The sequence below is a fragment of the Topomyia yanbarensis genome, chromosome 1 (genome assembly GCF_030247195.1).
Source record: "Topomyia yanbarensis strain Yona2022 chromosome 1, ASM3024719v1, whole genome shotgun sequence".
NCBI classification, from domain to species: Eukaryota; Metazoa; Arthropoda; class Insecta; order Diptera; family Culicidae; genus Topomyia; species Topomyia yanbarensis.
The window spans coordinates 75,991,984-76,013,021 of NC_080670.1; the positions used below are offsets into that span (position 1 = coordinate 75,991,984).

The window sequence follows — 21,038 nt, forward strand, 5'->3', positions numbered from 1 at the left end:
AAGAAGGGTACTATATTACCCTGGTGGCTGAAGCCGAACTTCTGGATGTACACCGGTGGCTGAGACCGAGCAAAAGTTTTGGTTTCTAAACGCGGAGCTTGTGTTGATGACAACCAGCGGCTCCGAGTGATTGAACCTAACTGAATTAATTTTATAACTGTTTTTAAATAATGACTAATTTTTCATTTAATGAGCTAATCCAATTTGATTTATGTATTTTATTAAGTTGATTTATACAAATCATTGTACTCATTTTATGAATTTGAAAACATTTTGTTTTGCATTTTTTGCTTTATTTTTTTATTTGGTTCGTTTTGTTGATTTTCTATATTCTATTCAGTTTATTTGAGGTTTTATTTGTGCAGGACCAGAAACTGCAAACTAATAAAAGAGTTTTGCATGTGTAAGAAATGTCTCATCTCACTGCTAGGTGGATTAGGTTGTTTTTTTATCCTACGATCCTGATAATTCAAAATAAAAAAAAATCTCTTTCTTGTAGATGTTTTATCTTTAGGGTCCATCGTCTCTTTTTCGGGTTAAGAAAAACTCTTTTAGAAAAATCTCTAGGAATCGAACCCATGTGAAATGCGTACAAAGAAAGCGATTTACCAACTTCGCTATACTCGCCCCTTTTAAATAGCTCGCTTCCCCACCCACATTCTTCAAACGGTCAAGGCTGGTCGGCTTATGGTTAACTTTGTACGGAACACTGTTCCTTTGTGGCGTTAGTAGACAAAAGTGCAATCCTTTGAAGATTAAATGTACCAGACCTACAAAACATGGAATGATTTGGAATTTGAATCAATGGGAACCAAAATGCCTGAAAGCACTGAAAAATGAAGTGAAACAACCGATTAGCTTGATAAAAACAGAAGGTTCAAACGATTCGTCGCAAACGTGCATATTTGTTACACTTTTAAAAAGTGTGCACACATGTGATAGTCGAAGATGGTGCTTTTGGTTGACCTTTCGGAAGTCGCGCTAGTGCACTGAATGCACGCTGCTCTGAAAATCTAGCGAAATCGTCTTAGCGCACCAGCGGCTTTCAATGGGCCATTTGCGCGACTTACGGAGGGTTAAGTGTTTAAGCGATTCCATACTTATGGTGGGTAGTGTAATCACGTTAGTTGCATGCTTCCATCGGTTAACCTAACAGTCAAATGTCCATCGACGTATTATGCGGGCTTTTTAGTCATTAAATATTCGCTTACATGTTTATATGCAGTGTCATTCATTTGTTTTTTGCGGTTCATTGCATAATGCATATATGATTTAATCTCCGACTTTACTAACCCATTTTATTTTGAAAGCTGATTCAATGTTTCAAAACAAAATTGTTATTGAACCTCACCCAAAAACAGTTTCGTCGTCACCATGCGCCAGTAGCACTCGACAGCAACGGATTGTCGGTGGTCACGATTCCGCTCGTGGTCAGACTACCTACATTGCAAGTCTAATGAAGCGTGGTGGTCATTTTTGCGGTGCAACCGTGTTGAATGAACGATGGTTCCTAACGGCTGGTCATTGCGTGTGCAGGTAAGTATTATTTGTAATTTAGGTTCACAGTCACAAATGGCGTACTATGTCAGTAATAATTTATTTAATTTTATTTATTATTACATATTATATATATATATATATATATATATATATATATATATATATATATATATATATATATATATATATATATATATATATATATATATATATATATATATATATATATATATATATATATATATATATATATATATATATATATATATATATATATATATATATATATATATATATATATATATATATATATATATATATATATATATATATATATATATATATATATATATATATATATATATATATATATATATATATATATATATATATATATATGGCCATGGCTGCTTCCGACAGTACCTTCACCGCGGAGTCCCCGTCTGCCCTGACTGCCCAGGTGTAGACGAAACTGCCGAACACATACTGGTCGTATGTCCTCGATTCAACTTTAACTTTACTCGATGCAACTTCAATGAAGTTTCAATGGCCATTGGTGCACTCAATTGGCGTGAGATGCTGGTTGGAAATGATTTGGATCAGGCAGTTGTGACGTTCTATGATGCCATATATGAGATTCTTCGCCGTAATATTCCTAAAAAACGTGTCAGCAGAAAAGCAGAATATAAATTTTCGTGGTGAGCTTGGTCGCCTACGCAACGTACTCCGGAAACAACGAAAGCGATATTTACATCATAGGACGGACAACAACAAAACTATTCTTCGTCAAACTGAACTGCAATATGAAACAGCCCGGAATAGTGCATTCGGTGAATATCTGAACCAAGTTCAGCGCAGCCTTCGAAATAATCCTTCCACATTCTGTACAGACATTCTGTACAGAGAAGCGTCAACAAGTGGACGCTATATATTTTGATTTCGCAAAAGCATTCGATAAGTTGCCCCACAACATTGCTGTTTTGAAGCTGGAGCGACTAGGCTTTCCTGAGTAGGTTATCAGATGGCTGCATTCTTACCTCTCACAGCGATCCGCCTTCGTTAGAATTGGCACTACACGCTCAAGCGCATTCGTAACGCCAACCGGTGTGCCTCAAGGAAGTCACCTAGGCTCAGTGGTTTTTCTTTTATTCATCAACGACCTCTACACCTGCATCAACTCTCAAAAACTACTCTACTCAGTAAGAAAACAGAGTTTCCTGCTACAACAGTTCAATTGAAGAATGTCTTAAAATTAAACGTAAATCTTCAGTTTGTGGTATTTGTATCAGAAAACTCACCAATAAATTGTACGATTGTGCGATGAAAAAAAAGATGAAAATAGATGAGAGCAGCTCCTTCATTTGTTTTCGTTGCTATAATAAACTATATGAACCAAATTATCCCGAGACCGAAGAAGCCGTTGCAGGACCATCGAGAATCGCTGTTCCAGGTATATTATCGAAAATATGACATGATTGTTTTTTAAATTTCAAATCTTTTTCTCAAACTGATAACACGAACTTTTGTTCTTTGAAACCTTTCTTCAGAGTCCTTCGAAACATTGACCGCCATTGCAGGACCTTCCGGATTCGTTCCATTTTCCTACCAAGGTAGATAATAAAAAAGACATCATTTGTATGATTTTTTTCTGATAATCAATCTATCATATGTATTTTCGGAGTCGTTCGAAGCACCCAGTTCTGAATCGATCGTTACCACTTACAACGCACCTTTGTCGGACGATATTGAAATTCTTACACAACTTAAGGAGAAATATAAAGAAACAAGAGACCGTAATGAGCGATACAGGATTTTAACTACACTTCCCAAAAGTTGGACTACATACAGAATTATGCAGAAGTTCAATGTTTCACAATATATGGCCAACAAAGCAAAAGCATTGCAGCAAGACAAAGGGATAATAGTGGTGCCTGATCATAGAACGTCACAACTGCATCATAGAACGTCACAACTGCCTGATCCAAGTCATTTCCAACCAGCATCTCACGCCAATTGAGTGCACCAATGGCCATTGAAACTTCATTGAAGTTGCATCGAGTAAAGTTAAAGTTGAAGTCGTCGGTAATTGTATCAAAAGCTTCACCGTCATCAGAACGCATATCGAATGTTAAAACGAAGGGTTTACGGTGAAGGTCGACTTCAGCAGTCTTGTTCCGTGGTTGCATTTTCAGGACGGTAGCACTTATAATCGTCGTCAAAAATCCACTGAAGATTAGGAAGATTATATTATAAAACGATAAAATTAAGTACGCGAACAGACTTCACGAATAGAATTGGGAAGCATTTAAAATCTGTTTTAACCCTCCGGCACTCGCGCGGTTGAATTTTGTGCAACACCTTCCGAAACTCTAGCAGTCGCGGCAGCACTGCCAAGTCGGTTGGTTGTGTTGAAATTTCATCTAAAATGTTATACATTTTCAAGTAGTAGGATTAATAATCTCATGGTGGAAATAACTTAAGATCAATCTTTGAAGTGTATTAGTTATGTAGAAGCCCAAAAATTAGCAAAGATTTGATTATGCAAAGCAGAAAAAGTATTTTTTTTGTGCCGTGAAAAAAGTCTTGCTAAGCGGTCCATTTTGGAATGTGTGTGTCTGCAGCAAGAACGATGATACGCCATGATAGTGTTAGAGAAAAATGTTCGGAGAAGAAAGGGCACTTCATTAACCGTTGATGTGTTTGGGTGTTACAGGGCAATGTCGTATATACAGGTCTGGAGAAGATGGCACTTTGGTATTCGTAAGATGAATCTTATATGAGTGGTGTGAGTGATCACAGTATAAATCGACTTGCTTTCATCATACCGGTCGTTCCGCTCCCATTTAATCGTGTGACCGCTATGACGTCGACCCGGCGTGTTTCTGGATTGTTTACATATTTTTGGTTGCCAACACTAGCAAACCGTGTATTCTGCCACACCTATATATACCTCATTGGTTGCAGGGTGCGTGGCTCGTGAGTCAGTTGTGCTTAGTTTCATATACGCAACCAAAATGGAATCGTATCATAATACATCTCGTGGGGTGAGGATATCACCAGGAAAGCGAAGAGGTGGTAGTGAATCTTCCAATTGAACGGCGTTTTGCCTCTACGCTCTCAAGCCACAGATAGAAAGGAATCCGGAATGCATCAAAAGACCAAAGGAAGTATATTTTATTTGTCTTGTTTTGTTTTGTGAGTACGTGTGAGTAAAACAATTTGGTTACGGAGACACAAGCAGGCGAGTTGTCATGGTAGCTACCACAACTGTGCAGCGCGCATGTATTTAATCAATGCACATTATCATTAGTATGGTATGGTTTTGTTCATCGTCCGACTGGTAATTGCACGCCATTGTAAGCGGCTTATAGTCAGTGCTGAGCTCCATCACAGTACTGATGGCAAACCTGCTAGACAAAAGAGAATGAAACGGTTAGCAGTTAAAACAGTAAGCGATGCTTATTGAGTTACGGTTCTCATTCTAATGAATTGACAACAGTCAGACGGTTCTCTTCTGAATCTCTCACTCATTGGAATTATTATTGAGAGGAAGGGCAACTGACCGTCATTTCATTAACAATATAAATACGGTTATGACGGTCATCTTATTACAAGCAACGAGCTTGAATTAACAAACAGGCGGTTTCACATAAATATCTATGCATAAAAGAAACAGAAAGGTGGAGAAAAAATCAACAAAGCACCGCATGCTGCCTGAATACAATACACTGATAATATTTCGTTTACCATACCAATACAAAATAAATGGTACTCAAGCTGTCCATCATTTCAAAGCGCTCTCTCTCACGGCTTCTGTGAGAGATAGTTAACTGAAACACTATCCGAGGAAAATGGAAATGAAATAACGGTCATTTTTGTGGTGATACGGTCACTTCATATTTACCTTCACAATTCAAAGACCATCGTGAGATTGCACAGCACTGCTTATGTTTTTTCAAATCTGCATTTATTATTCTTTTGACCATTACGGCATCCACTTTAAAATATCTTGTAGTTCTGTGCTTGCTAGTTATGCTTGTCCCACATATATGGCACCCCTATCCCGTTTGCATTGAACTGACATAAGTCAACATCTCAGCGGGCACACAAATTATGGGCCCCACTGACAGTTCAGATTGTACTGCTCATTTCGCTTGAAGTTCGTTCTGCACTAATCATATACCGTACGGTATAACTCGATCTTTAAATGTTTGTCGAAAAGTGAAACAATTGGACCGAAAAGTGAAGAAAAGTGTTGTTTTGAACATGTCAGTAAAAAACAAAAACTTTTCGCCATGATACCAACAAATTAAACGAACTGGACCATCACAAAGTTGTGTGGAATGAAATCGATTATGTTTATTGTGGATCGACCTTAACGCGACGTTTTAGATCCGTGTAGTGTCGGTAGTGGTTGTTTCAACCGGCTAAGAATTACACTACGGACTACCTGTTCCGGTGGTAACACCAAACAGGGAACCTCAATTCCATAGTGTCATGCGACCCGTGCTATGGGTAAAATTGTTGAGGGGGTTTAAAATATTCTCAATGGCGAACGGAGCCTGGGAAGAGCCGGGCGAACTCCCCAGTAACTGGCTGTGGTCCACTAGGAGGTTGATAACTCTATTATCTTCCACAATCGTCTGAGCTCTCGATCGAAGCAGATCGTTTTTCTTGTGCTGTGCATAGAGTAAATCACTATATATACATTGTGAAGGTCAACCATTGTTTGAGGCTGGCTTTGTTCGCCGGTGCCTAGGTTGGTGAAGTGAATAGTGGAATAACTGGACAAGCCGCTAAATAAGCTAAGTATCTTTTTTTTCATTTCCCTTTCCCCCGATCGGTCGCTACTTCTTAGATCCCTTTCCCCTGAATATAAGTTTCATCTCTCGTTTACACCACGTGCTATCCTCGTGCCTAAATGGCCGAGGGCGAAGTAACATTGGATGGGAATGATATTCCCATGGATATACCGGATAAACCCGAAATTACTCCCTCTCCTGATTCCCCCAGTCCTCCCCGTATTAAAACATACCCAGCCAGTTCGACTGGACCCTGGGTGGTCTATTTCCGGCCCATCACGAAATCGCTTAATATTTTAGAAATCTCACGGGAGCTGACTGCTAACTACCCGGCCGTAGCTCAGATAACACGTGTTAGAGCTAATAAGATACGCATATTAGTGAATGACCTCGACCAGGCAAACCAGATTGCTCGCAGCGAACGCTTTACAAAGCAATTTAAAGCGTATATTCCTTGTGTAGCAGTGGAGATCGACGGGGTCGTCGCCGAACCGGGTTTGAAGTGCGAAGACGTGTTGAAGTACGGAGTTGGTTGCTTTAAGGACCCCTCACTTGAACATGTGAAGATTCTGGAATGCAAGCAATTGTATTCCGCAAAAACTGAGAATAATAAGACAACTTATTCATTGTCAGACTCGCTTCGGGTGACTTTCTCCGGGTCTTCCCTCCCCAACTATCTCCTCCTGGATAGGGTTCGTCTACCTGTTCGCCTGTTTGTACCGCGGGTAATGAACTGCAGCAATTGCAAGCAGCTGGGCCACACAGCCACCTATTGTGGCAATAAGAAAAGGTGCGGCAAATGCGAGGGAGAACATGAGGATGACTCTTGCGGTGGAGAAACTGAAAAGTGTATTTACTGCGGGGGCCTTCCGCATGATCTTAAATCATGCCCCGCGTACAAACAGCGCGGGGATAAAATTAAGCGCTCCCTTAAGGAACGCTCGAAGCGCTCTTATGCAGAAATTCTTAAGAATGCTTCGCCATTTGCCCCTTCCGAAAATTCCTTTGCTCTTTTGGCTGGCGTTGAGCAAGAATCTGACGACCCACAAGAGGGAACATCTTTGGTTAACTCAGGGGAGTCCAGGAAGAGGAAAAATCTAGCCTCCCCTAGATTGCCTCGTAAGGGTGCCAAGGTGTCGTCCGCTCAGAGTGCGCCAATTACAATCAATAAATCCTATGGAAGTGATGCACTAAAGCCGAAGCAAGTTGCTCCAGGACTTGGAAATTTTAATTCTAACAAGGAGTATCCACCAATTCCAGGGACACCAAAAACCCCAAGTGTTCCATTTTTTCAAACAGATACTCAGTCCAGTAGCGGACTAATGAAATTTTCTGACATAGTGGACTTCATTTTCACAGCTTTCAATGTTACTGATCCTCTTAAAAGCATTCTGATACATTTTCTCCCTATGGTGCAAACATTTTTGAAACAGTTGACTGCTAAATGGCCCCTCCTTGCAGCGATCGTATCCTTCGATGGCTAAGTCATCAAACGAGGTCACTGATTCGATCACTGTCCTACAGTGGAATTGCAGAAGTATCCTCCCGAAAATCGATTCCTTCAAATTCTTACTAAACAGTTTAAAATGTGATGCTTTCGCATTATGTGAAACCTGGTTAACTTCTGATATAAATCTCAACTTCCACGACTTTAATATAATCCGTCTGGATCGAGAAAACCCTTATGGAGGAGTACTTTTGGGGATCAAAAAGTGCTATTCTTTCAACCGAATTAACCTCCCTTCGACACCAGGCATTGAAATTGTCGCTTGTCAAGTTTTAATCAAAGGTAAAGACCTTTGCATTGCTTCCATCTACATTCCTCCTAGAGCCTCGGTAGGGCACCGAACGCTTTGTAATATCACGGAATCCTTACCGGCTCCGCGGCTAGTTCTGGGAGACTTCAACTCGCACGGTACGGTATGGGGCTGTCTTCATGATGATAATAGATCAACATTAATCCAAGATCTTTGCGACAATTTCAACATGACCATCTTAAACACGGGAGAAATGACGCGGATTCCTACACCACCAGCACGCGCAAGCGCGTTGGATTTATCGCTATACTCGACATCGCTACAGTTAGATTGCAGGTGGAAGGTGATCCCTGATCCCCACGGTAGCGATCTGATTCGATTGCTAACGGTTCAAGACCATCGGAAACAATCAATGTCTCGTATGACCTCACGCGGAACATTGATTGGAAGAGTTACGCGACCGCGATATCCGTTAAAATCGAATCCACTCAAGAACTTCCTCCGGAGGAAGAGTACAGGTTTTTGGCTGGCTTGATTCTCGACAGTGCGAATCAAGCTCAGACTAAACCAGTACCCAGCGCGAATACCCATGGACGGTCACCCACCCTGTGGTGGGATAAAGAGTGCTCAGAGCTGTACGCGGAAAAGTCCACTGCATATAAGGCCTTCGGGGAAGACGGGTTACCCGCTAGCTATCTACAGTACGCGTCGTTAGAAAGGCGAATGAAGAGTCTAATGAAAGCCAAAAAACGCAGTTATTGGCGCCGGTTCGTCGATGGGTTAACGAGAGAAACAGCGATGAGCACTCTTTGGGGTACGGCTCGACGTATGCGTAACCGTAATAGTACCAACGAGAACGTGGAATATTCAAACCGTTGGATATTTGCTTTCGCCAAGAAGATCTGTCCGGACTCTGTCCCGATACAGAAAACGTGCCGCGCCGCGTCTCCTCACGATACCGCGAACGAAACACCGTTTTCGATGGTGGAGTTCTCACTTGCTCTCTTATCATGCAACAATAACGCCCCAGGGTTAGACAGAATCAAATTCAATTTGCTGAAGAATCTACCTGACACTGCAAAAAGGCGCTTGTTGAATTTATTTAACAAGTTTCTTGGGGGTAACATTGTCCCTCATGACTGGAGGCAAGTGAAGGTCATCGCCATCCAAAAACCAGGAAAACCAGCCTCCGACCACAACTCGTTTCGGCCGATTGCAATGCTGTCCTGTATTCGGAAGGAAGTTGTTCAAGAAAATGATCTTGTTTCGCCTCGACAATTGGGTTGAAGCAAATGGCTTACTGTCAGATACACAATTTGGCTTCCGCAAAGGCAAAGGGACGAACGATTGCCTTGCGTTGCTTTCTACAGAAATCCAAATGGCCTATGCTAACAAAGAGCAGATGGCATCAGTCTTCTTGGATATTAAGGGGGCTTTTGACTCAGTTTATATCAACATTCTGTCAGAGAAGCTGCACCAGCATGGTCTTTCGCCAATTTTAAATAACTTTTTGCTAAACCTGTTGTCTGAAAAGCACATGCACTTTTCGCATGGCGATTTAACAACATCGCGATTTTGCTACATGGGTCTTCCCCAGGGCTCATGTCTAAGTCCCCTGCTCTACAATTTCTACGTGAATGACATTGACGATTGTCTTGCCAATTCATGCACGCTAAGGCAACTTGCAGACGACGGCGTGGTCTCTGTTACAGGGCTCAAAGCTGCCGACTTGCAAGGACCATTACAAAATACCTTGGACAATTTGTCTGCTTGGGCTCTTCAGCTGGGTATTGAGTTCTCCACGGAGAAAACTGAGTTGGCTGTCTTTTCTAGGAAGCGTGAGCCGGCGCAACTCCAGCTTCTATTAATGGGTGCAACGATCAACCAGGTTTTCACATTTAAATATCTCGGGGTCTGGTTCGACTCTAAAGGTACCTGGGGATGTCACATTAGGTATCTGAAACAGAAATGCCAACAAAGGATCAATTTTCTCCGAACAATAACTGGAACATGGTGGGGTGCTCACCCAGGAGACCTGATCAGGTTATACCAAACAACGATATTGTCGGTGATGGAGTACGGGTGTTTCTGTTTCCGCTCCGCTGCGAACATACACTTCATCAAACTGGAGAGAATCCAGTATCGTTGCTTGCGCATTTCCTTGGGTTGCATGCACTCGACCCATACGATGAGTCTCGAAGTGCTGGCGGGCGTTCTTCCGCTAAAAACATCGATTTTGGGAACTCTCATATCGATTGCTCATCCGATGCGACATTCTGAACCCGTTGGTGATTGAAAACTTCGAGAGGCTCGTCGAGCTTAATTCTCAAACCCGATTTATGGCCTTGTACTTTGACTACATGGCACAGAGCATTAATCCTTCTTCATATACTCCCAACCGTGTTCCTTTCCTAGATACTTCTGATTCTACTGTATTCTTCGACACATCCATGAAGGAAGAGATTCGTGGAATGCCGGACCATATACGCCCGCAAGTGATCCCCAATATATTTTATAATAAATTCCGAGAAGTCGACTGTGACAAAATGTTCTATACCGACGGATCAAATCTCGATGGGTCCACTGGCTTCGGTATCTTCAACAATACTATCACCGCTTCATTCAAGCTCAATGATCCCGCTTCAGTTTACGTCGCAGAGTTAGCTGCAATTCAGTACACCCTTGGGATCATCGACACTCTGCCCACAGATCACTACTTTATCATTTCGGACAGCCTCAGCTCCATCGAGGCTCTTCGTGCGATGAAGCCCAAAAAGCAATTCCCATATTTCCTGGGGAAGATACGGGAGTCCTTGTGTACGTTATCTGAAAAATCTTATCAAATTACCTTTGTTTGGGTCCCCTCTCATTGCTCTATCCCGGGCAATGAAAAGGCCGACTCATTAGCAAAGGTGGGCGCATTAAATGGTGACATATACGAAAGACCAATCTGCTTCAACGAATTTTTTAGTATTTGTCGTCAGAGGACGCTCAACAGTTGGCAAACCTCGTGGAGCAATGGTGAACTTGGACGATGGCTACATTCCATTATCCCAAAGGTATCGACGAAGCCTTGGTTCAGGGGGATGGATGTGGGTCGGGATTTTATTCGTGTAATGTCCCGACTTATGTCCAACCACTACACCTTGGATGCGTATTTGCGGCGTATTGGGCTTGCGGAGAGTAGTCTGTGCGCTTGTGACGAGGGCTATCACGACATCGAGCACGTTGTCTGGGTATGCGCCGGGTACTTGGACGCCAGGTCTCAGTTAAAGGATTCCCTTCGGGCCCGAGGTAGACCACCCAATGTCCCAATCCGAGATATACTGGCAAATCGTGATTTCCCCTCTATGTCCCTTATTTATACTTTCATAAAAACGACAAATATCCCAATTTAGCCCCTCTCTTTTTATTTCTCGTTGTAGAAGCTTTCTCCTGCCTTGTGGAACCGATCAGCTCCAGACTGCAACTATGTAACCGCCGTCGCACTTACCACTACGGAAACTGAAGCGAGAGCGACTCAAGGTCCGATGACTTTTGAAGGATTCCCCGCGGGTCCGAAGGATACCATCCGCCAATCCGACCTACTAGACTGAGGCGGTAATCTTTCGCTGATCTCCCGTTTGCCCGAAAGTTGCAAGTTTTGCTCTTCTCTCCCGGTCACCATCTACGCTTTCTCTCCCCTGTCCTTGATACAACTGCTTCTACAGCCCCCCTCTGAATATCTTGACCAAGCATAAGTCTCCGCTAAAAAAGTTCAAATATGTATTCTGTATTCCTAGTTTTAAGATAGTTGTAATTTTACCTCTTTGTTAAAACTATTGTCCCCCATCTTGTAAATAGAATTGTATCCCTAGTCTTAAAACACCTGCGAATTTTCTAATAAATATTTGTTCCCCCCTTTTGTGTACCAAACTATATTGTTAGTTTTAAGATAACTGTAAATATTTCCTAAAAATTATTACTATTGAATTCCTTGTTTTAAATTTTTTTCATAAAAAAATCTTTTGCCCCCTCTCTTGTATATAGAATGTTATTTCTAGTCTTAAGATAGCTGTAAAATTTTTCTTTTAAAAAAAATATTTCAACATTGTAACCTCCTAGTTTTAAAATATCCAAAATGTAAAAACAAAAGAATTTGGCACCGCCAAGCTAACGCATTTGTGCTTATCAAATAAACGAAATGAATAAATAAAACTCTATTATCTTTCTCCGGACAAAACCAGCCTAGAGGCCGCGTGGCATCCGGCGAGTTTGAAGTATGTCAGTTATGGAAATAACTGTCCAATTCATTCCCAAAGGTGGCCGCGTCACTTATGAGGAGGCAAAGAGCTTTAGACCTATCAGTCTGACCTCCTTCCTTCTCAAATCAGTAGAACGTTTAATCGACCACTACATTCGGGATGGTAGCTTGGGCGAGCACCCGCTGCATGCAATGCAACATGCATATCAGCGGGGGAAGTCTACTACCACCCTGTTACACAATGTTGTCTACAACATTGAAAAAGCTTTTTCACAAAAGCAATCAAGTTTAGGAGTTTTTCTCGATATTGAAGGTGCTTTTGACAACGTGTCTTTCGAATCCATTTTGGAAGCAGCACGAGATCATGGAGTACCTTCATATATCACGAACTGGATACACGCAATGCTTAGCAACCGACATCTGTGCTCATCGTTAAGACAAGTAGAGATGAGGAAACTGAGTATCTGCGGATGTCCTCAAGGTGGTGTGCTGTCACCACTTCTATGGAACCTTGTCGCCGATAGCTTGTTGAGAAAACTAAATGAGCTTGGGTTTCCGACGTATGGTTTCGCCGATGATTATCATATAATGATCACCGGTATTTGCATTAACACACTTTTTGATTTGATGCAACAAGCCTTATGTGTTGTTGAGCGGTGAAGACACACGTTGGACTATTAGTTAATCCAAATAAAACCTCAATGGTGCTTTTCACGCAACGAAGGATTATAACCGGAGCTCGTCCATTGCAGTTTTTTGACTCTGAAATTATTGTCGAAGATCAAGTTAAGTACGTTGGGGTAATTCTCGACTCAAAACTTAATTGGACAGCTCACATCGATTTCAGGATCAAAAAAACTTGCATGGCCTTTGGCCAATGTAGACGGGCTTTCGGCAAATCTTGGGGACTCAAACCCAAGTACATTCAGTGGATCTACACAACAATTGTTAGACCAATACTGGCATACGGGTGCCTTGTTTGGTGGCAGAAGGGAGAAGTCATGACAATCCAATCAAAGTTAAACCATCTTCAGAGGATGGTCTTGATGGCGATGACTGGTGCGTTCTCGATAACACCTACTGCTGCTCTCGAGGCACTCTTGAACATAAAACCACTACATGTGTTTCTGAAACAAGAAGCACTTTCTTGTGCATACCGTCTTAAGGTTACTGGGCTCTGGAACAGTAACCCAATAGATCGTGTAACTAGCCACACAAGACTGTGGCCCCAAATGGTTACTTGGGATGAATATACACTTGCTCCCAGTGACCTTACACTCACATGTAGTTTTCCACTTAAAACTTTCATTGTGAGAATTCCTCTTCGCGAGGAATGGCTGTCTGGCTGGATGGAGCGACAACTTGAAGAATACGTAGTTTGTTATACGGACGGTTCTTTGTTAGAGGGCCGAGCCGGTGCTGGTGTCTATTGTCATGAGATGAGATTAAACCAATCTCATTCGCTTGGTAGATACTGTACCGTATTCCAAGCAGAAATCTTTGCGATTCTGTGTGGCGTACAATCCGCACTTCAACAGGGAATTTGCGGTAAAAGAATCTATTTTTGCTCTGACAGTCAGGCTGCGCTGAAAGCACTTAGTTCGGCAGATTCGAGATCGAAATTAGTAATCGCATGTCGAACTCAAATCGAAGAACTTAGCATTTCAAATGCTATCTACCTTCTATGGGTACCCGGTCATTCCGGTATTACTGGAAATGAATGGGCGGACGAATTGGCTAGATCTGGCGCTGCGACTGATTTCGTTGGTCCAGAACCAGTTCTAGCACTGTCAATAAGTTGGATAAAGTACAAGATTCGCTCTTGGGCTACATTCGAACATGCCAACCATTGGCGTAGCTTGCAAACTTGCGTTCAAACAAAGGCTTTTCTGCCGGAGGTGAGTCCGAAAATGTCAAGAAATTTGTTGCATTTTTCCAAGCACAACTGCAGTATTCTGGTCAGGGCACTGACTGGACATTGCAAACTCAATTATCACATGGCTACTATTCAGCGCACTGAGTATTATTCATGTGATCTTTGTGAATCCGATTACGGAACATCATATCATTTGGTATGCAATTGCCCTGTATTAATGCAATTGCGCATCCGGATTTTTGGTTCTCCATACATAGATGAACCTACAGAGAGCTGAAATTTAAGGATATGCTTTTGTTCCTAACCCAGTGTGGTGAAGAGCTATAGTTTTTTTAGCCGTATTTGAATGACAATATCTCTTCGGGGGTGTTGTCGTTCTGTTATCTCAATATCCACTAGGGGGTGTTGTAATATCCGCTCACTGTTTGAGTAGAGGTTCTAAATCCCTCCGGGGGTTAGAAGTTTTATTCCTGCTGTTGTAGCACCTCCAGATCGTTCAGCATCACTCCGGGGGTGCAGAATGCTCTGTTTTAATTGTTCTGTGTCGTTGTTTTCCTTACCCCTAACCTTACCACTTCCCCAATCCTTCCCATCAGGAAAATGATGAAAAGACGATTCTTGGCAAGGCACAAATCTCCGATCAACATGGGGAACGTGCCATTTGAGCCAGACGCTACTGATTCCTGATTCCTGAACTGACATAAGTCAACATCTCAGCGGGCACATAAATTATGGGCCCCACTGACAGTTCAGATTGTTCTGCTCATTTCGCTTGAAGCTCGTTCTGCACTAATCATATACCTTACGGTATAACTCGATCTTTAGATGTTTGTCGAAAAGTGAAACAATTGGACCGAAAAGTGAAGAAAAGTGTTGTTTTGAACATGTCAGTAAAAAAACAAAAACTTTTCGCCATGATACCAACAAATTAAACGAACTGGACCATCACAAAGTTGTGTGGAATGAAATCGATTATGTTTATTGTGGATCGACCTTAACGCGACGTTTTAGATCTTGGCTTTGAAATCATGGCGACGTAGCAGATACCTGTGCTTGTCCACTACAGAGACACGGCGCTCGTGAGAACTGGATGAGTGCTGAGTGTGTGTGCTGCAGCACTTGCTCATTCTCCACTGCCCAGATGTACGCACAGCCTATGATCGGAGAGATTGTTGGTGTTGGGGTGGGTGGTTATCTACGTGGTATACAGGGTGACCAGATTTTTTTTTCAGTATTGATAGACTCACTCAAAGTTCATCGATTTCGTTCCCATATTTATTGATTTACTTTTAGCCCAATAATTAAATTTTTCAATACATTGATAGTAGTAAGTAAATAAGTAACTTTCTTCATGTACATAGCATTATTATAGCTTGACTTTCGGCGAACGGCTTGCTGCACGCTTACCTCATCTTAGTTACCTTACCTTAGTTACTGCCAAAGACGAATCACCTTATAACTCTAAGCACCTTGGATAGTACTACCTTTACTACTCATATTACCCACCGGCCCTGATTATTGAATATTTCATTACACATATGTATAGTGGGATCAAAATGCATTCACTTGCTGAATATTTTTAGAAATAGGCCACTTTAAAGTATGGCATGTACAAATAAAGTAAATTAAGGGCCAAATCGGATAACAAATAGTTTTTGGACTTACTGTAAATTGTACTTACTTTACAGTTAAGAGCCAGCAGAAGGGCATTTGCGCGTGGAATGTTAGCATTAGAGAGTTAAGACGAATACCCTATACATAATATGTTCAAACCTTCACCAAGCAGGTTTCTTAGAATGGAGTTTTCGCAATAACCCTGCAATTGCCACGTATGATCATAACCCACAACGAATGTAGTGCCAGGCAGCGATGCCTCATGTTTTTTATGAAATATCTGCAGAAGAATAATTAAAATGTCTGTAAATGTCTCTAGATGGTTGTGTAAATCTTAGTTACACTAGAATATTAATTTAAAAATAGATTGAAATTAGAATACTATAAATGAAGGAATCACTCGTAGTCGAATACAGTTATTCTAGTACAATTTTGCTAAATACTATTACTCTTTTAAAAGTATGTAGATTTCTTGCTACGTCTGTAGGAGGCTATCAAAAGTCTGTAGAATTCCGACATCTCTGTAAATCCCGTCATACATGCAGCAGTTATACAATTAAACTGTGTTTATAACATCATATATATAGATGATATGTAAAAAGTTATCCCGGTTATCCCAAATATCAGTATCCAATAAGCCAACATCCTCTCCTTCACACAACACAACAACCAATGCTAAAAATGCTAAAATTGTCATCGTCAATCATACCACCGCTTGCCAAAAGATAATTAACCAAATGATGAATTTATCTGAGTCCGCTACGCATAATTTTGGTCTTTCGCATTCAACCACTCCTTCGCACGCGCACACTTGCAATCCGCATATTGAACTCCGAAAAAAGAGCGTTCTGCTTTTTCTGCGATGTGCGCTGATCAATGTATGCACGCCACGCCTGTGCATCATTGGGTGGAATGATACCTGGCGGCAGTCATTGAGTTTATTTTATTTATTTATTTATTTACAATATAAGGGTGCTCAGCACATATAAAGGCTATCAGCACCTATTACTTATCATCTACTTCAAATAACAATCAATATTTAACCTACTTAGTTTATATCCTTGTGAAAATATTTCCTTCTTTCAGAAATTTAATTAAATTGTTTACTTCCGATACCTGTCTGTCTCCTAAACTTTGAAAATTAATTTTGTATTTGTTTCGTAGATGTTGATATTCTTGACAATTTGTTACCACATGTTTTACAGTTAACTGCTCATTGCATCCTTCACATATTGGGGGGTTTTCACGTTTGAAAATGTGTTCATGGGTTAAAATTGTGTGTCCGATTCTCAATCGTGTTAGAACCACCGATTCCCTTCTCGATCGGCTATGTGAAGACTTCCATTCTTTTATTGTGTCTTTCAGTTCTCTTAATTTATTATCAGTTGAGTTCCACCATTCTGCTTGCCAATGATTTGAAACCACCTTTTTAATCATTGAGATTTGGTCGTACGTCGTCGTTTGCGTAGTATACATTTGCTCATGGATTGCGCTTTTTGCTAGTTCATCCGCTACGTCATTGCCTGGTATTCCTCGATGGCTAGGGACCCATAGAAATATAAATTCCTTTCCATTTGCAGTTTTTATATTATCTTGAATTTGCTGGATTAACGGGTTATCAGAAAATGGGTTCTCCAATGCTTTCAGGGTACTGAGAGAATCGCTTATGATCAAGAATTGTCTGCCGTGCTCAAGACGGTTACAATGATCGACTGCATCTACTATTGCCATTATTTCGGCTGTGTACGAAGACGTTTTGGACGGTAGATGCTTATGTGATATGTATCCTTGGCCGTGTGCTGCACATCCAACATGGTCATTCGATTTCGATCCATCTGTATAGATTATGTAGTACGTGTTGTATCGGTCTAATCTTTCTAGGAAGGCTTTTTGGTATATTATGTTTGTTGTGGAATTTTTTGGTAGTATTGCTAAGGAACAGTCAATTTTCAGAGGCTGGTCAATCCATGGTGGTCTGAAATGATAAGAACGTTTCATGGCGATCTCGAACTCTATTTGATATTTCTCGAAACATTCGATTTTCCTATAGACGAACGATTTTGGAAGTGGCGAGTGATTTCGATATCTGGCCAAGTCCACTTCAGATGTCGTGGTGTCAAATAATGGATGGTATGGTATAGAGCTGGCTTTAGTAGCGTAGGTCATCATTTGGATATCTCGTCGGTATTTTAGTGGCATCATTCCTGATTCAACCATTAGACTATTTACTGGACTAGTTCTCAGGGCTCCTGTTGCTAGTCGTATCCCAAGATTGTGGACCGAATCTAGTTTTTGAAGCGTTGTTTTTGGTGCGGTGCAGTAAATAAACGACCCATAGTCTATTTTCGATAACACGAGTACTTTGTACAGTATTAGTAGGGTTCGCCTATCGGAACCCCAGTGGGTATTCGCCAGTGTTCTGATTAAGCGCATGGCACCCAACGCGTTGTTTTTCAACGTTTTTATATGTTGGTTCCAATTTAATTTTTTGTCGAAAATAAGTCCAAGAAACTTATGAGTGATTACGACTTCGATCTTATGCCCATCCAGTGTCAATAGGGGGTCAATCGAGCAACTTGTCTTCCGACAGAAATGGATAGCTTTGGTTTTTGTCGTAGAGAATTTGAATCCTGTTACATTGCTCCAAGTACTTATTTCATTCAATACTGGTTGTAGTTTCTCTTGAACCATTTGTACCGATTTGCCTTTCATCAAGAGTACGAAATCATCTGCAAATTTCATTTTGATCATACTATTTGGAATTACTGACCGGATGGTGTTCAACGCGACCAGGAACAGTGTCACACTTAAAACTGACCCTTGTGGTATTCCGTTTTCTTGTTCAAACAAAGGAGAGAATGTATTACCTACTACTACCTTAAACGATCGTTGACGTAGGAAGTTATTTATAAAATGTAGTATATTCCCACGTATCCCATTACTGGATAAGATTTTAATAATGTTCGTCCGCCATGTCATGTCGTAGGCTTTTTCTAGGTCGAAAAAAATGGCAACAACACATTCTTTATTGGAGAAAGAATTTCGGATAATCGACTCAAGTGATGATAGGTTATCCATGGTGTTTCTGTATTTTCTAAATCCTGATTGACTAGCATCGATCATATTGTTAGTTTCCAAGTACCACGACAGTCTTTTATTTACCATTTTTTCCATCAGTTTACAAGGGCAGCAGGTTAGGCAGATTGGGCGATAATTTAATGGTTCAAGGGGATTCTTATTTTGTTTCTGTATCGGTACAATAATGGATTCATTCCATTGCTCGGGAAAAACTCGGTTTGTCCAAATTCCGTTGAATATATCCAAGAGGTAATATAATGCATCCATCGGAAGGTTTTTGAGCATATGGTAATGTACGTCATCTGGGCCTGTTGATGATCCTTTGCAGGTAGCGAGAGCTGTCTGAAGTTCTATCAGACGAAACGGCGCGTTCAGATCACTTGAAGCTTCCTCTTCAAACTGAATAGGTTCAGTTTCCGAGATTTCTTTGAAAGTAGCAAACTGTTGTGTGTAATTAGCTGTGCTAGACACTGATGCAAAACTTCTTCCTAGATGTTCGGCTATCCGCTCTGATGATGAAGTTAACAATCCGTCTATTTTAAGTGAAGTGATAAATTGTGATTTGGTTCTGCCAGCTATTTTCTTTACTTTAGTCCAAACTTCCTTCGGTGAGGTATTCAATGTGACCGTTGGCACAAACTTTTCCCACGATTCGCGTTGCTGATTACGGATTGTTCTCCTAGATTTTGCTTTAGCCATTTTGTATACCATTTCTGTTTCTGTCGACATTTGTCGATTATACCTGCGCAATGCCTTCTTCCTCTCTTTAATGCACTCTTCGATCTCAGAGCTCCACCAAGGAGGTTTAAACTTTTTCAGTTTGCTAGATGTTTTAGGAATTGTCTCGGATGCAGCAGTGACCAATGAATTAGAAAAGTGTTCGACTTGTTCCAAGATGTCTGTAGGCCTGTTATCATTGATTTTATTTGTCACTGTCAAGTCTTGGAAGCTTGGCCAGTCTGCCGAGGTAGTTATCCATCGTGGGCGCCTCTCTACGTTTAAGGATCGGTGAAATGGTTTCAAAATGATAGGAAAGTGGTCACTGGAGCAAAGATCGTCGTGTACTTTCCAGTCGAACTGTGCTTGTAGTGATGGAGAACCGAAAGTCAAATCAATCGCAGAATAGGAGTTAAAGGCCTGGCTGTAGTGAGTCATTGAACCATCATTGTATATATTCAGACCTTGTTCGATTAATAATCCCTCGATCATTTTTCCCCGTGCATTATCACTACTGCAACCCCAACTCGAGTTGTGAGCATTACTGTCTGTAGTTATTATGAAAGGAGGTGGCAACTGACAAAGAAGCTGTTCTAGATCTGCTTTGGCAACTGTTTCACCAGGAGGGAGATACAGGTTGCACATGGCGAATTTCAAAGGATAGTTTAGTTCTACCGCTACTGCTTGTAAATTTGTGCGTAATTCAAGCTCTTTAGCATGGAAATTCTCATGAACACATATCGCTACTCCCCCAGAAGCACGAAGGTGAAAGTTATCTAATTTATGAAATATTCTAAAATTCTTTAGAGTTGGCATTTTCGAATGCACAAAATGTGTCTCTTGGATGCATATCAAAAATGGATTAAAATCACTTATTAACATCTTCAACTCATTGAAATGGTGGTAAAATCCATTGCAGTTCCATTGTATTATGCAAAAATCCATTTAAATTAAAAAGTTTACAAAAAAAAGATCCAAGAGCATCCTAACTAATCTATCTCACTCATATTTCATCTTCTTCCTCTACAAATATTGATGTTCTTACGGCTTCAGTCATAAAACTAAAATCTTCGTTTTCTTGTGTTTGTTTTTCTTCTAAATTATACTTGCTTACTTGCTTCATTTTATTTATTGTTATTGTCTTATTCATACCTGTGTAATCTGTTTGCTGGTTTTCCCTTTGCACGACGTCCTCTGTCGTTGCTGAGTTTGGTCCATTGAGCTCGTTGCAGTGATGCTGATTTTCATGTTCCATGTTGATACTGTCGTTCTGCTTTCCGCGTTCATTATGCTCTCTACTGCGTTCGTTCTGGTCTCCGGATTCATTCAGCTTTCTCCATTCAGTTTGGTCTCTCGTGTAAGTTAGCGCTTTGATATGCTCCCGTGGGTCTGCCTCTCTTTGTTGTATTAATGTCTGCTGTTGCTTAGTTATTTGGTGAATATTTGGAGTG

The 21,038-nt window shown here is 41.0% G+C and overlaps 1 protein-coding gene across 1 annotated transcript in view; it reads left to right on the top strand.

The window, feature by feature from the left end:
* LOC131696269 (trypsin-1) overlaps positions 1-21,038 on the top strand; it is a 404,432-nt gene that overhangs the window by 146,751 nt on the left and 236,643 nt on the right. The window contains exon 2 of the mRNA XM_058984820.1: positions 1,362-1,536. Coding sequence (XP_058840803.1) covers positions 1,362-1,536 — 175 coding nt within the window. The remainder of the gene's footprint in view (positions 1-1,361; positions 1,537-21,038) is intronic.